Below are 15,987 nucleotides of genomic sequence, written 5' to 3'. Positions count from 1 at the left end.
TACAGGACAACCCGTACCCCTCATCGGGTGCCAGGTTAGACAAGCTTGTAAATGTGTGCGGGTCGAGTGGTGGACCCGAACTACAGTATCCAGATAAACAGCATATCCATAACTGCAAAGAATTACCATTTTTATCTCACCCTAAAACTACACCGAAACAGCAAGAGATAATTTAAGGTCAATCATGGTTTTCCCTAGGGGACGCTGCACCATGAGAGCACAATTTAGTGCAACTACATCTACAACAAACAGTCCAATAAGCGATGTGGATTATTGTTAGTTTAAAAAGTGACAGCCCTCGGTGCAGGTCTAAAAAAACATTAAGTACATATTGTTAGTATGTTGAGTCCTGTTCTTGTCCACCTAATAAAGTTCAATAATCACTCTTCTCTTAGCTCCGTTTCGGTCTCCAGCATGGACTGTAAATAAGATGAGGACAAAGTCACTGTGCCATCACCCATTGGTTTGTGGACTACGGTTTTGAGCCCTCGAGTTCAGCATTTTGGCACTATGAAAGGTACTATGAAATGGATAAAACTGTAAGACAAATGCAAGAACAACTGTCAAACCAGACAACGCTATGGTAGCAACCTGTCAATCACTAGGCAGTCATGCCCAAAAGAATACCCTTCATTGTCATCTAATTTACTCTAAATGGTACCATGATTTAGTAAATTAACGCCATGCAGTGAGTGCCGATAAAAATAGTGACGTTGCAGACTGTAAAACCAAACATTGCAAGCGCACTGCAGAGTTGGGATAGTAAAGCAGATTGTTTTTGGCGTTTCACGATGTGGACTGCAACTTGATAACAACACTTAAATCCCTATGGACACTGTAGGTTGCAAGGTTATGGCTGGTTTATAATACGGGTAGATCAAATCAAGCATTCTGATTGATTGAGAGTGAGTCACAAGGTGTAGTTTATTCAGCCATAAAGTACTGTACAGCCTGTTTACATTTAGAGTGTTCCATATCAGTGCGCACTTAAAAACAACAGGTAGATTTAAATTGCGCGACCGTTAGCTGTCATTTCAAGCTTGACAGTTACCAAACATGTTCGTGTAAACTTTGATATTGTAACGTCCGCAGAAACGACCCGCAGACATTGGTTTCCTTAACTTGCAGGTGTATTGCTTGAGTGTTCACAGTATTGCAACGGGGCTCTTTGCTAACAGTAACGTTAGCTCAAACGGAACAGCTAACAAGCTCACTTAGCATCCCCCACACTAGCATAACGAACGACAACACAACGTCACTTCCTCCCTAAAATGAGATGAGGAATGAAAAGGGTTTGACCACAGGCAGTCAGTTTTATAGTGCCCGTATGTGCATCCCGTACGTGTATGGCGGTTGCATAGCAACCGCCATACACGTACGGGACTATTTTCTCTGTTGCTGAAATGCGATACACAAGGTTTGGTGGCTACAACTATTTTGTGCTGAAAGGGAGCTTACTATTACTATTTATAAAGTCGCAGGTACCCGTATTATAAAAGCAATAAGGTACTCGAGGCAGTACTGTGTCTACAATAATGTACAGTTCAAGGGTTTGCCGGGCCTCCGCTGCGCGTCGGGCCTCACAACTCCCTTGAACAGTACACTATTGCACGACACAGTACTGCCTCTCGTACCTTATTGCTTAAATAAACAACAGATGAATGCATGAATAGAATGAGTCATAGAGTAACTGGGGATACACTGTCTGGTTCATGAATGCTTCACCTCACAGCCTCTCTGGTGTAGCATGGTACATTGATTAACATTAGCTCAGCAGCTGCTTGCTTACAGTGTAATATCAGGGCGGCATACAGACACACATAAATAAAATAAAAAACATGATGCAACTGGCCATTTTAAACATCACATTCGAGAATTATCATAAGTCTATTAAACTATGTGAGCTGATTTGTTTCCCCATCATCTTTTGAAGTGTACTTCCTTCTGTGAAACTAGAGAACGGTTTTCTATTACAGAGAGCAGGCTGCTCAGCTCATTGCAAATAATAATAACAAACATTATAGGAAGCAGTGGAACCAAATACTGCTTTCAGATCCAATTGGGAATTACTTTAGCTTTCAAGTTGAGCAACCCATTACTGCTTCATGTATCAGAGTTATGCTGGACTGTCAGTCTTTAAGAGTGAAGTTGCACACAGCAACTGAGTGCAATGCACAAGACCAAGCTCCTGTGAGACTGTGAAACTACAAAGCAGGCTGGCATCCCAAGACACTCACAGTTTAAAGCTAACGCACACAAGATCTACTGGAAGAGATGCATTACACCCATTTGCCAAACACTTTTTTCCCCCCAGAGCGACCTACGATGAATGCATTCAACCTCCGTAGGCACACGAGATAGACGTCATTAAAAGCTATGAGTGCATCCATCTCAGAGTCAACCAAGAGTGTGTTCATTGTTTCAGTAAATTGATGAGACAGCAGTAAGTGCCACAGCATTGCTAACGGTGTTGAGGAGAGATGTTAGCTACAGCTCAGCTAAACCAGAGCTTCTCATCAAACAGAGGAGGCTTCCTGCTAAAGTCACCATTTATTTGGTAAACAATCACAAACTGCAGGAGAGGCAGTGTAGATAAGAAACCGTAGACAGAGGCAGTATCTCCACAACACAAAGTCACCACTGCAAGACGGTGAACTCACATTTTCCTCAATCTGTTGTTTCTCTGCTCTTGATGCTGCAGACAATCTCACCGCCCACTTACACTACAAGCATGAGCTAAATTGCCACAAATACAGGACTTTTCTCTGGGAACTGACAAGAGGGATTCTGGGTAAAGGAGGAAATATACAATTACATACACACACACACACACACACACACACACACACACACACACACACACACACACACACACACACACACACACACACACACACACACACACACACACACACATTTTTCCCCACATTCTCGTGTACACAATAGTCCCGTCTATTTCTTCTTGTTGTCCTTGTTCCAAGCCGTTAAGTCTTTGAACACTGAACAACACAGAGAGTTATTACAATTTTTCACTGAGATAATATGAACCCATTGACCGCCAGAAAAATGGTTTGTCTATAGATATATCCAACAACATTGCCCGTTTAGACTGTCTGATGTGATGCATGTATGTGTGTACTCACGTAGGAAATGTTTCTCCAATAAGGCAATCTCCAGGTGACCTTTGACTTCATTGAGTCGGTCTGACTCTGACCTCTGGAAGTCCTGGATGGCCACTGCCATGATGGGAGACCCCGAACCTGCCTGTGTACATACACACCACACACACACACACACACACACACACACACAAGACCATGCACGCACACGCACACACACACCAACAAAAAAAACAAGAGAACAGGTTTGGTTTTAGAATGACTCAACAACAAAATACATACAAGCAGGGATGTCCCATATGAGCTAATACACACATGCACACCGATTAGCATGACGCCATGACTCACGCTAAGGTTTCCTCTCCCGGTTTAAGTCCAGCTGGTGCGGAGTAGGATGAGGAAGGCGAAAAAGAGGAGAATCCCCCCCCACCCTCCTCTGACTACAGCAACAATGATGACTCACACACACACCTAGCCACAAAACATGTGTGTAGGACCGAGTGAATGACAACGATTGAGAGGTGACGACAGTGTGAGAGAGAAGAATGAAGGACAGTGTGAGGAATAAAAGGAGGAGAGTGGTTGATAGAGGGAGATGAAAGGAGAAAGAGAGAGAGGGGAGGGGAGAGATGGCTGAGCTCGCGGATGACGAGCACTGCAGGTGGAGAATCGCTGCTCGACTACAGCAAAGGTCCTTTAAAAGACTCCTGTCCCACAGACAGAGACACACACACACATGCAGATACACACACACACTCTGCAGCAGCTTTCCCCCCAACAGCAACCAGCATGCTCTTGTGTGTGCCTGCATAGACACACCGCAATGTCTTTAGCTGATGTGCTCGCTGCAAAGAGAGCGCGACCGAGAGAGAGAGAGAGAGAGAGAGAGAGAGAGCAACCGAGAGAGAGAGAGAGAGAGAGAGCAAAAACTGACATTGACCTGAAAAAAAAAAAAAAGTGCTTTGGAAGAGAGCCAGAGCCTAACAAGATAAGCTGGCAGGGAGACATTGAGACAGAGATGCAGAGTGTGTCCCGGAATAATAAAGCACCTCAAAGAAAACAAATGAAAGCCTCTCGTGGAAGTGTGTCATGGAGAGGAAAAAGGTTGTTGACCGAAGGGGAGAAAACTGAAAGAGGAGGAGGGTGTGAGAATGAAATGGAGACGAAGGGAAAGCAGCCGAGAGAGAGGCAGAAAGACAAAGACGTGGTGGACACGGACGAGATGAAAGCAGCGGATGGTGGGACGGCGTTACGGGCGCTCAGCTGCAATGCCCTTTGATTTCTCATCTTTTGTTTGCTTTTTTCTAAATGCAAATCGCTAATGGTTGGATCCATGCATTGTACATAACAAGCACACCTTCATGTCGTTTAAAGCGGTCGTCAATTCTCAGTCAGTACCTCCTGGTTATCAAAAGTAGGTCAAGCCCTGACGTCACTCTGGACGATTATGGGCCGATTAATTATTGTGTTCCCCCCATCTCCCTCTTTCATGTCTGTGGCTGATGTGAGCAGAGGAATCTCACTGTGTGCTGCTGCAAAACTCTAAATTATCATTATTTTTCTTCAGCACTTTGTTTCAGCATCAACGTTGCAATATTCATAGCTTCCCACGCACTTCCAGCCTTTCGATCACGGAGCGGTTACTTCTGTCTGAGGTGGACAGAAGCGGAACTGATTGTACATGTGAGGCTACTCTCCTCCGTCTGTTGGAGAAAAGAGGTGAACAGATGTCGCCGACGCACATTTGATGCATTGCATTATGAATCTGAATTGCAAATGATGCCACAATCAACAACCTCGATTTTCTTTTGTCATTTTTAACTAGATGAACTGTGATTAATTGCCTACACGTAAACTAACAAACACACCGTGACATTTCACTGGAGTATATTTTTGACAACAATTCTACATGAACACATACAGCAATGTGGATGAAAAAGTACTGAAACCTAGAGGACAAAAGAATCAATACTCGTCCTTGATCTTTAAACTTTGAACAACCCCAACTATTCTAACATTGACAACACTTCCGGAGACATGCAGACACTCATTGACACAGAGGCTACAGACGACAAGATGATCATGCAACACAAACTTGGTTGGCCAGGATAATCACAGACGGCGCAATATTCAATTATACAACGTCTGTTGTGAATATTCTCTTTTCCTCGATGCTTTACCGCATTGTATACAGTTGCGTGCATTTTGTGACCGCAGTGCAAATGATATTTTTTAAAGGCTAAACGCCGCCCAAAAAATGGATTGAAGAAACAAACACATTTAGCAAATGATCACGTCTTTCTTTTTTTTCTAATTAATTTTGACTTTTTGACGAAGGACTGAGATAATTAGAGAGACAAGGACACAGCGGCGCTCGCTTTGTGCGTGTTTGAGTAAGAAGAGAGGGTGGAAGTCGGTGGACTATTGCAATCTTTTTGAAAGTTAATAATAATAATAATAATAATAATAATAATATGAATGTCAACATTATGAATGAAGTTTCTAACTATTCGGCACAGCCCTAGTAATAACTCATGAAGCCCCGACTACAGCAGGAAAGATGTCCTCTCGTTAGCAAAAATAATGCAAGTGTGCCCTTGTGTAAAACAGTGTGTGTAGTGCATGTCACACATGGGTGTTGCAACTCTGCATCTCTGGTCCATAGGTTACTATCTATCTGTATGTTTCTCTTCAGGTTTTTCATGGACAATAGTTTTCTATATCGTTGTTTTTCTTAAAGCAATACCTTCAGTAGGGAAATTCAATATTGCCCAACCCTACATTGACAGACTCTTAGTCCAGACTATCACTAACCTGAACCTCATGGTAGAATTTAATCAATCCATCAGTCAAGAATCTCTGTTTCTTAAGTGTCTCCATGATTCACACTTTGCCCGTCTCTGACCGGATAAGTTTGGGATGTGCTGAGTCGGGTCCAGACTTCAAAACATCACGCAGCATTACCCCCGACTGGAGTTGTGGCTCAACTCGACAAGGCACAGTCTACACACTGCGGACCCAGATCTGTGCCTCTCTTCTTCAGGTCAGCACTTTCCTGCTGTAGTTCTATTATACAGCTTGTATTGTCTTCTCATTTCTGCTTTTTTCAATGACCTCCATGAACTTGGCCTCTCTGTGTGGGGAAAGTAAAGTGAAACATTATTCCTCTCTCTGCCCTCAGCCACTAAAAAGACACTGTCCATGGGTTGTATGGTTTAGTACAGCACTGACTCAAATGTCTTCTCCAGGGATCTCAGATTGTTGGTCCAGTGGTGGGTTTTAATCATCCATGTCCAATTATTAACATTTGTATATTTGCTTCTTACACAATGGACACTAGCCCACATAGGTTTACCAGTATTTGTACTTATAAAACGTGTGGATGTAAAGCCATCCAGATAATAAGAGCATGGTAACAGCTTCATACCAGGTTTTATGGCACATCATGCTACAATACAAGAGTGTAAAAGAGTGTAGTTGATGAGCGAGCAGATGTAATGATAAATCCTCTGCTGATGGTAAAAAAATAAAAACTGACAGGGTGAAGGATACTGTGGTTATACTCACTTGGAAGACATTATCTGAATTGCCTGATCTACTTTCACTTTTACTACCCAACCCGATTTCCTGTCAACGCTGTGAGTTTCTGACACTTTCGTAATTGGTGAACATACACAAGCTGTCTGAGAAGAGCCAACGTTTGTTGCCGACAGTGGACCAGGAGAGCAATTCTGCAACATTTGCACACTCAAACATTGTCACTTTAAATAAAAATGAAAACAGCTTAACAAAACACAAACAACAAAAACAGGACTACCGCAGTGATATAGGCAGCAGACGACCACAGTCCTCCACAGCAGCATCAGCTACAAGGGTGCAATCCACAGCTCCTCATACAGCGTGCACACCTCATGGTGGATGGATGTCAAAACCATAGAAAACCACCATGTTTGACTTACGCCTGCATCCAGTAGCGAGATTACTATTCAGAACGGCGGATTCTTTTTTGGATTTTTCTGGCATTATAGAGTTGATCTTTGGCCTTTACTATGAAACCGCAAGAGATAAGGGAATAGATTTTAAATCCTGAGGATATGATTACAGACTCAAGCATTCATGACCCTCTACTGAGAGGACTGATATGGAGCGGCAGATTTAAGAGCTGTTCAGCACAGATTGTTGGTTAAGGGGTTTCTAGTCATAATTTAAAATACACATTGCGGTTTTCTGAGACTTTGATAGACTCTAAATGCATCTAATGAGATCTAAAACAATATTTATTTTGGGTTATATAGCCAATGGTACCTTCTCTCTGTAACAATAAAAATGTAATTTCAGTTGTAAAAAAGTAATTCAATGTTTCCCACATTGCATTATGTATTTGAACATTTTACACACCAAACTAAAAGCCTCCCATCCTGAACTCTGCACTGTGAAGGAATTACTTCGGCAATACAGAATCCGGTAAAATTCTAGTCATTGATGCGAGGGATTATTCCTGTGTCTTGACCTGCATCATGTCATTTTAGCTACTCAAATTAAAAACGTGCTTTCGATGTGATGAATAAGATGACAAAGTATGACAAATGCAATGAGGACGCCACCTGATCTAGCAGGAAAATTAAGGAGAGGTCGATGAGGTTGTGTGTGCAGTGACTGAACACCATCTGCCCAGCGACATACTCCCTATTTAGTATGGATGACACCGGCTAGTTTGTCATAAAACCTCATGCCCAAGGGTACACTGTCTTCTTTTCAACCAATGACGTAATGAAGGTGAGGTTTTGGAGGCAGGTCATCGTGTGATCTTTGTCTGGAGTGTGTCTACGTGGGCGCCAACATGCCGGCAGGAACCTTTAAAGCTTTGCAGGGAGGATGAGATTGCCACCAAGCAGCAGCAACAGCATGCTTTGTGGGAGAGAGAACGCATGTCTCATGTGTGTGTGTGTGTGTGGGGGGGGTGTGTCCCAGCAGGGATGAGAGCTAGCTTGGTCTATTTTGGGGCTACGGAGTGTGACTCATCAGTGCCATGATGCAGGCGATGCCATCCCAGTAGGCAGGTGCTCACGCAGACAAACACCAGGACACATACAGACATGCAAACACCAGCTCAGACACATTTGTGCACGAAGAAAGGCACAGGTGCGCACATGCAAATACAGAGTATGCTAGAAGAGGGCCCTATAACCCACTTAGATCCATGACTGAAAAATATATTGCTCTGGAATCGATGTCATGGTCTAATTATGGATTTTGTCTCAAAGTATCGTTCACCATCAAGCCTTGTGCCGCTTTCAGTGGGTTGCAGGAAAACCCACAGTAACTGAGGAAAGAAGCCCGCACAACAGTCACATCACATTCTATTTGAGGAGGAACAAAGAGAGAAAGTGAAGATGAAAAAAAACGACTGACATCCCCGGGGCCGTCATTCAGGAAATGATACAATCAAGTGACTAATCCGGTGTTTTCAATCCGGAATGATAATGAAAACAGAACTGCCGTTTTAGCGACTAAGAACGACGAGAGAGCTGCAGGTTTCATGAAATGTGTCTGACATGGGAGGAAGAAACATCAGGAAACATTATCTATTTTGTTTTTGAGGGCGGTGAGTTTGTCCTTTCTCACCATTTCCTCTTCATCCTGTCCCATTCCCTCCCCACTAGACATCTTGGAGTCCAATCTTCTGAGGGCTCAATTCCTGTCCTCTAGCCTCCTTTATCACTTTCCCCGCTTTAATCTTTTATCTCCTTCCATTTTTCATTCCCTTCCTGCGATACAATATCTGTTCATCTCGCCGCTGCTTTCACCATTTCTGCTCGTCAGCTGTTGATCTCTACTCCACTTCTCCCATTGAACTTTATCATGACAACCCCTCCCTCCATCCACCTCCCTTTCGCTTCCAAGTAACCAAAATCAAGCACATTTTCTTGTTTTTGTTGCCCTACGCATGTATTAAGATAGCTAAGGATTTTAAAACATCAGAGAGGTGAAACCGCAGCTGAATATCTCCCTCTCCCCTCTGTTCTTTGTTATTCTGGAATTGATGCTAGAGCCACGCTGAAGTCAGAGCATCCTTTTCAAACAAAATAATTCATGGGTAGATTTCTTTTTTTTTAAAGCTGCTATGCAAGTTCATCGTAACCAGTCAAGGCTAAAAGCGTATACACTCACACACACGCACGACAAAAGCAAGATAACCAATTACTCAGTATGATGAATACAGACCCGGAGAGATATAAAGAGAGAGTGACAGAATTCAAGAGAAACCAAGAGAAAGAGAGAAAAACGGCATGTTAAGACATGGCGTTCTGCTTCCCCCATCAAACGGGATCAACTGCAAAAGCGTCCATGATGAGTCAAAAGTCCATCATAAAACACACACACGTTCACACATGTTCATGTATGGCGAGCACTCACAGGGTCTCGCAGGCTCTCCTCGATGTCTCGCGGAGCTGCTCGCGGCTTCAGCTGCATGTCGTCGCTACATTCGTTGTCGGAGGCGGGCGGCGACTCGTTCAGATCCGGGAAGTCGTCTCTCGTCCTGGGGCCTCGGAAGCGGATCTTGTCCAGGCGCTTTAGCATGGTCAACACCGCGCACCTGGGCTTTACCTTAACATGGCGGACGGCAACCCTGGGGGGGGACAAAACACAAGAGCTGCTGTTGGTACGGCCAGCGTTGTAAATGTTTTCCTTCCTCTGACCATATTGACACCATAATAGGTAAAGTAATAAAGAAAGGTACAATGCTGTTTACTTGTGACAACACTTGCTCGTCATTACAATTCATCCTCAGGGGAACATGAATATCTTCAACATTTCTTGAATCTTTTTAGGCAATGACTTAACATGCCAACCTCTAACCTTTAATGCTATTAAACTCCTACCTCGTCAGTGATTGCGGTTTTATTTCCTCTCCCCTTTGGCCTACACAGAAAGATGGAACCAGTAACTCTATTAGAGCCATCACAACCACTTCCTATCACTCCTCTGGCAAACAGTTGACAGCAGCAGATCTGCCGACCTAATTTATTGATTTCATTTCCGTAGCGGGAGCAGTGACAGTGGCTGTGAGGGGTTGTGAAAGGCTTAATGTGTGTGTTTTGGTATTGAGGGCCGAGGTGTAATGATGACAGATAGAACCGGGGGGCCGTTTGTGTCATCTTACGGAGCCACAGGAGTCAAGCGACTGCAGCGTTTCTTCTGCATTCAGAAGCAGTAGCCTGATGCTGCAGTGAAATTAATCCCAAAATGCAGACAGGATTTATGACCTCATTAATGCTCACCAAAAGTAAGCCAATACGAGCCAACTACAGTACAAGTTAGCTCTAGATCTGGATAAGCATTCAAATGGGGGCCATTTTTACACCACAACAGGTGCTAAACGCTTACTGGTGATGGGCACTGTCAGTAACAGCTGATCAAATGTCCTATTAAACTCTGACTGCACCCAAAGGGTTGACTTCCTAGACAATAGTCTGCATTAGGGCCTTTCTTTGAATAAGAAATGCCGACTGAATGAAACCGTGAGATTCCACTGAAGTATTACTCCATCAGGTGCTTCATCCTCCTGGAGTCAATATGACTGAATGCGGTATGTCAACAAATTGTCACAACAATCCATCATCTGGCAGCTGAGCACGAAGACACGGAAATCTCAACAGGAATGTGTTGATTTTTTTTACTGCTGTGATTTGTCATTTGGAAAGGGATCAAGTGTGGCTCTTCTTGATGTAATCCTTGGAGATTACTTAATCTGTTTGACTTGATGACTGCGGTGTAGCTGTCACACTACAAAGATGGGTATCTGACCGATAGGCTGTCGGACAGTTTTTTTCTTTTTGTGGACATTCAGTTTACAATCATAAAACACCCCCAAAAGAAAACTGATAAACTGACTGGTTTGTTGTCGGATTTACCGCTAGGCTGACTTGCTTACTCACTCCATTTCTAAAAACTCGGGAGACTGTTGACTGGCAATCTAGACCTACCGGCATGGGGTTTGTCAATTCACGCCGGTAGGGACGCATTCATCTCGGGGGTTTAGGCTGAATACATTTTAAGTAAGAAAGTCATCAACCCAATCGCTTTCATATCATGTGAATAAAGACGAAACCGGGTACATCCCAATTCCCTTATTAGGTCAATCCTCACAGGACCCGGACACCGTTCTGGTTTGTCGTCATGAAAGATGCTTCCAATGCTCTTATTCTGCCTCTTAACTTCATGTACGTGACCGCAGCTACAGTTGGTAACGTTTCTGTGCCTGCAGGGCTGGTTTGACTGCACACATTAGATAAAGCCACAAACCCCACAATGGGAAAGTCCTAAGCTTCTCCCCGAGTAGAAATTCAACAAATGATTAAGTTATGAACTAAAACACACGCAAACTTATATTTCGCTTTGCCATGTGAGAGGACCTCGATTATCAAATGAATAAATACATACAAAATAGCACTGCCAATAACTGTTAAGTCTTTATATCACTATCTGTGTAGGAGGGACTAAAACGTGGGGAAAAGGCGTAAATACAAAGGTCTTATTTCATCATGTAGACAGCCCACTCACATGGCCCATACAAGTGGAAATTGCAGAGGTGAATGGTGGGTTGACCTTTCCTCCCTGAGGGGTGAGTGGAAACATGGCATGTGGCGGCTTGATGAATACTTCTAAGCACTCGTCAAGACACCTGACACAATAAAATCTGTTCCCACGGTATCCAGTCGAAGCGGCCGGCTCTGTGCTCCCCTGGTCAGCTCACACTACCAACGGTCAGTTAGCGAACATAAAAATCAAGCCAGAGCAATAGCGACTGAGGAAAGCATCAGTTGCACATTTACCAATTCGAAAAAAATATCCCGGAAATTCACATTTTCATTCAGAGCTCAATTGAAAACCAAATCAACGAATCACACTCCATTCAGTCTGGAAGTAAGAGATAATATGCATTGAACACATATGAATAAACTAAGCTCTTATTCAACAGCACATTACTTGTTCCCGTGCTAATCCTCGTCTCCTTACACTGCAGTGTTCTTCAGTCTATATTTTATGTATTTATTTCCTTTCATACGGATTTCTTTCTCCGGTCCAGACGCAGTTTAAACCACAACATCGTCTTACATAGGAGGATGAAAGAGAGCGAGCGAGGAGGAAGGGGCTTTAGCTCAAGGTCTGATCGCGATGTGAACGCTACCGTGGGAATACACACACAAACAGCCCTTCGATACATTTGCTCAGTAATGTACAAACACAAGGACACCTCCAGTCACCCTAATCATGAGTCGCTGCTAACGCACCAGCTTGAGATGTTGGTGCAGCCATAAGATAACAGAGAAGCAAAGATATGCGCGCACACACACACACAACAAAATGACAATGTAACAACACACGCAGACGGATGGTGTTTGTTTATTACTGCATACATTAGTTATGGGTGAGAAGCTTGACAAGCCCTCTGTGTGTGTTTGCTGTGCAAGCCTAAAGACGGTTTCTGAGCGTGCGTGCTTATGTCTGTCTGAGTAATCTTCTGCTAATGACCTGTAGTAGCTTGAGGTTACTCTTGGTCAGTATTGACTGTATGACTACAATAGCCAATCACGGTCGTTCGTGGATATTAGGCCGAAAGAGGCAGTGATATTGAGCTTTGCCCTACATTTATCAATTTTAGAACAGAAAGGAATCTATTGCAACTGTAGTTTCTACTAGATCTGAAATGGTAAATTGATTGACCAAAGTTCAATCAGCAACTAACTAACTAATATATACACACACACACACACACACACACACACACACACACACACACACACACACACACACACACACACACACACACCTGTAAATGGATCATATCTATCTGTAAATGGACCATATTTTGATTTTGGACTGTCATCTCTAGTTTCTAAAACGAAAACGCAATAAAATCGGCACTAGAGAAACATGCATTTAAAATGTCCATTGCTGCTCAATAATATTCAAGATGTAAAGTGATTCTTCTTTTTTTATGGATTAAGAACAATACAGAATGTTTGATCACAGTAGAGCTGCAAATAATTATTTTCGCTATTGATTCATCTAGCAATTAGTTTCTTCATTAGTTAATTGATCCTTTGGTGAAAATCAGCAAATAGCTTCATCAAAGGTTACAAGAGCCCACGGTGAAATCTAAAAAAAAGTAACCAACCAACCTCCCAAAACTCGAAGACATTCAGTTTACTATCAACCCCCCCCCACAAAAAAAAGAGAAAATAATCACAAAGAAGCCAATACTTTCAACATTGCACTTAAAAATAGTTGTCGATTCATTTTGTTTTTGTTCAAAGCATCATGTCAACTAATTCTCCTCCTAGCTGAGCATTCCTAATGTATTCACCACACTACGCTAATCACAAGACAAGTTTGCAAGTATAGCCTGCAGAGTTCTCAGATATATATCCTGGTTGGTAACCATAATATTTGTATTTTTTATGAGCGCTATGTATTGTCAGGGCACGGCTACTTTCATCTGAGGATCAATTTGTTTGGCTCATAATGTACACTGAAACTGTAAGCTAATAAACCTTTATGTGCTCAGCAGTACACTCATCTTACTTTAATACCTACCCAGGTGCATGGCCTTCCCATCACCCCTGGCTATCTGCAGCTATAAGAGGATACTGGCATGGTATAGTCACATGAGACGTGAGTGGCTCTTTCCACAGTTGCGTCCTGTATAACTGTTGCCCATCAACCGTGCATGAAAAGGGAGGGGGGGGGGGGGCGGTGGATACACTCAAACACACGGTTGAGTACAATACAGACGCTCGCACAAGTAGGCCACCTTCTGTATTTTCTGGGACATTAGGCCGTTAGGTTTTGTTTCTGATACAACAGAACATTTGACAATAATTGGCTGCTAGCTGGAAATGCCACAGTGTTGGTTGCGTTTCCAGTCTGGTAAATGACACAAACCTCATTTCCTTTTACAGGTACTCCAACTTGGATGCGCTGCATGAAACCATCTAAGGTCATCCTGTCAACATGTGTTTTCTGTTTCTGTAGAAACAAGGCTCACCTGTAGAGCTAATGTCAACTTCTGCAAGTTTCATGAGCCACTGAGACAGAGAGAGAGATTAGCGTGGCCTTTAGATACATCCCGTTTCATTTGCCAGCATTAACCAGAATGTTCCATGGAGTAGCTTCAACCTTTGTTTAGCTCACTTCCCTACATATATAGTGAAGAGAAAGGCAACAGAGCGATCAGAAGAAATACAAAAAAAACACCAGGCTACTGCCATGCTGAATAGTAACTTTCTGGAAGGGAAAAAGTACCCTGCCAGGTGCCTTTCCAACTGAGAAGACAAAACGTACATTTTTCTCAATCGGCCTAAAGACAACTATTGTATGACCTCTCCAACCGACCTGCCCAATAGCATTGTTATTTTTATGTTTTTTTCAACAAGGCTCATATGTATTTGATGTCACCCCTGGGGATGGAGCAGGAGGAAGGGAGGAGGGTGCAGATATGATTCACGCTCATTAGACCTGTTACACACAGTCTGCTCCGTTTTGTAGTTGGAAGTTAAAAAGGGATTCTCGTTCCCTCAAATTTGGATGAAATGTAGAAACGAGAAGAATGCACAAACTTGTATCCAGCCCACTAATGCAACCCTGTGGGCAACGTGTAGTTGGCTGAACAAAAATAAATGCATTTTCAGAAGCAAAGAGTCAAGCCAGGCTGCTTTTTTTCCCTCACAGTCAGTGCAGATTTTGAATGGTTAGTTTGTTTGTACACCTCAGCACTGATATTAGCTAATAAGAGTGTTTTGAAAAAGAGTCAAATTAAAATTGGCAAGGTGAGTTACTCACCCACTGTGTCGACAGCGTGAAGATACTTTGTTGTTGCCCTTTAACCCTGCACTTGCACTCACTGCCTATTATTTCACAATGCTGTTATATAAAGGAGGATATAAATAAGCAATCAATACTTCCTTAACAACATGTCAATCTGACCCCCCTCTCTCAAATTAGACGGACAGTGGGGACAAAGTGTCACCATATTTGAACTCTGTGTGAAACAAATGAGGTGGGATCAATCCCAGGCAGGAATCGATTGCTTGTCCACGGCCTAACCACTGAGATACTGATATATATATATATATATATATATATATATATATATATATATATATATATATCCCACACGACACTTCAGATGTCAGAGCTTCCTACTGTCAGTGAACACAACACGCCAGCACTTGTCGAATAACTGTGCACGATCAGGTATTTTATGTCACGTGAACTTTTTACTTTGATGTACGTTTTTTGGTCAATGTCTGCGGTGGATTCCAGATCAAGTTCCGACTCGGTTTATTTAATTTTCATAAAGTATGACAATGAATGAAACACTGTCCAAACGGCTACCAAAAATGCATACAAATATATGAATATAGAATAGCTAGGCTGTATCATTTGGGGTTATTAGGAGGGTTGGAAGGCTAGAAAAACCCGCAAACGGTCCTTTAGAACGCAGCGTTGACTTTGACGTTCCGAGGCCAAACCGCACTGTTGAATTCAAACGCTACATTGTAACACCGAGTAGCGACTGAATGGAACGCTGGAGTTTGAAGTCAGCTTAGGCCTCGAGTTAACTCTTTCAAATAAACCCTTCACACGGTCGGACATTTTCTCATATCTGTATCGTTCACAATATGAGAAGCAAATAATCCGCATTTTAGGCATGACACCCGACGAAACATTGAGACAGGCGGTTGACGTAAAACATGTTCTCAAATTATAGCCATTTGACGAACGTTATAAAGATGGGAGGAAGGGGGGTGAGATAAAACACGGCTTCTTACCCAGCACGTAAATCGTAGCAAAGTTTCAT

General features: G+C 42.9%; 1 protein-coding gene across 2 annotated transcripts in view; it reads right to left on the bottom strand.

The window, feature by feature from the left end:
- gramd4a (GRAM domain containing 4a) overlaps nucleotides 1-15,987 on the bottom strand; it is a gene marked incomplete at both ends in the record, with an annotated part of 38,038 nt that extends 22,051 nt beyond the window's left edge. For both annotated transcript variants that reach the window (XM_079236449.1, XM_079236450.1), the window contains 3 exons: nucleotides 3,144-3,264; nucleotides 9,537-9,750; nucleotides 15,959-15,987. In XM_079236449.1, the coding sequence (XP_079092575.1) occupies nucleotides 3,144-3,264; nucleotides 9,537-9,750; nucleotides 15,959-15,987 (364 nt within the window). The remainder of the gene's footprint in view (nucleotides 1-3,143; nucleotides 3,265-9,536; nucleotides 9,751-15,958) is intronic.

This window comes from Taurulus bubalis (genome assembly GCF_910589615.1).
Source record: "Taurulus bubalis genome assembly, chromosome: 20".
Classification (NCBI taxonomy): Eukaryota; Metazoa; Chordata; class Actinopteri; order Perciformes; family Cottidae; genus Taurulus; species Taurulus bubalis.
This window is presented reverse-complemented; position numbering and strand designations above follow the sequence as displayed.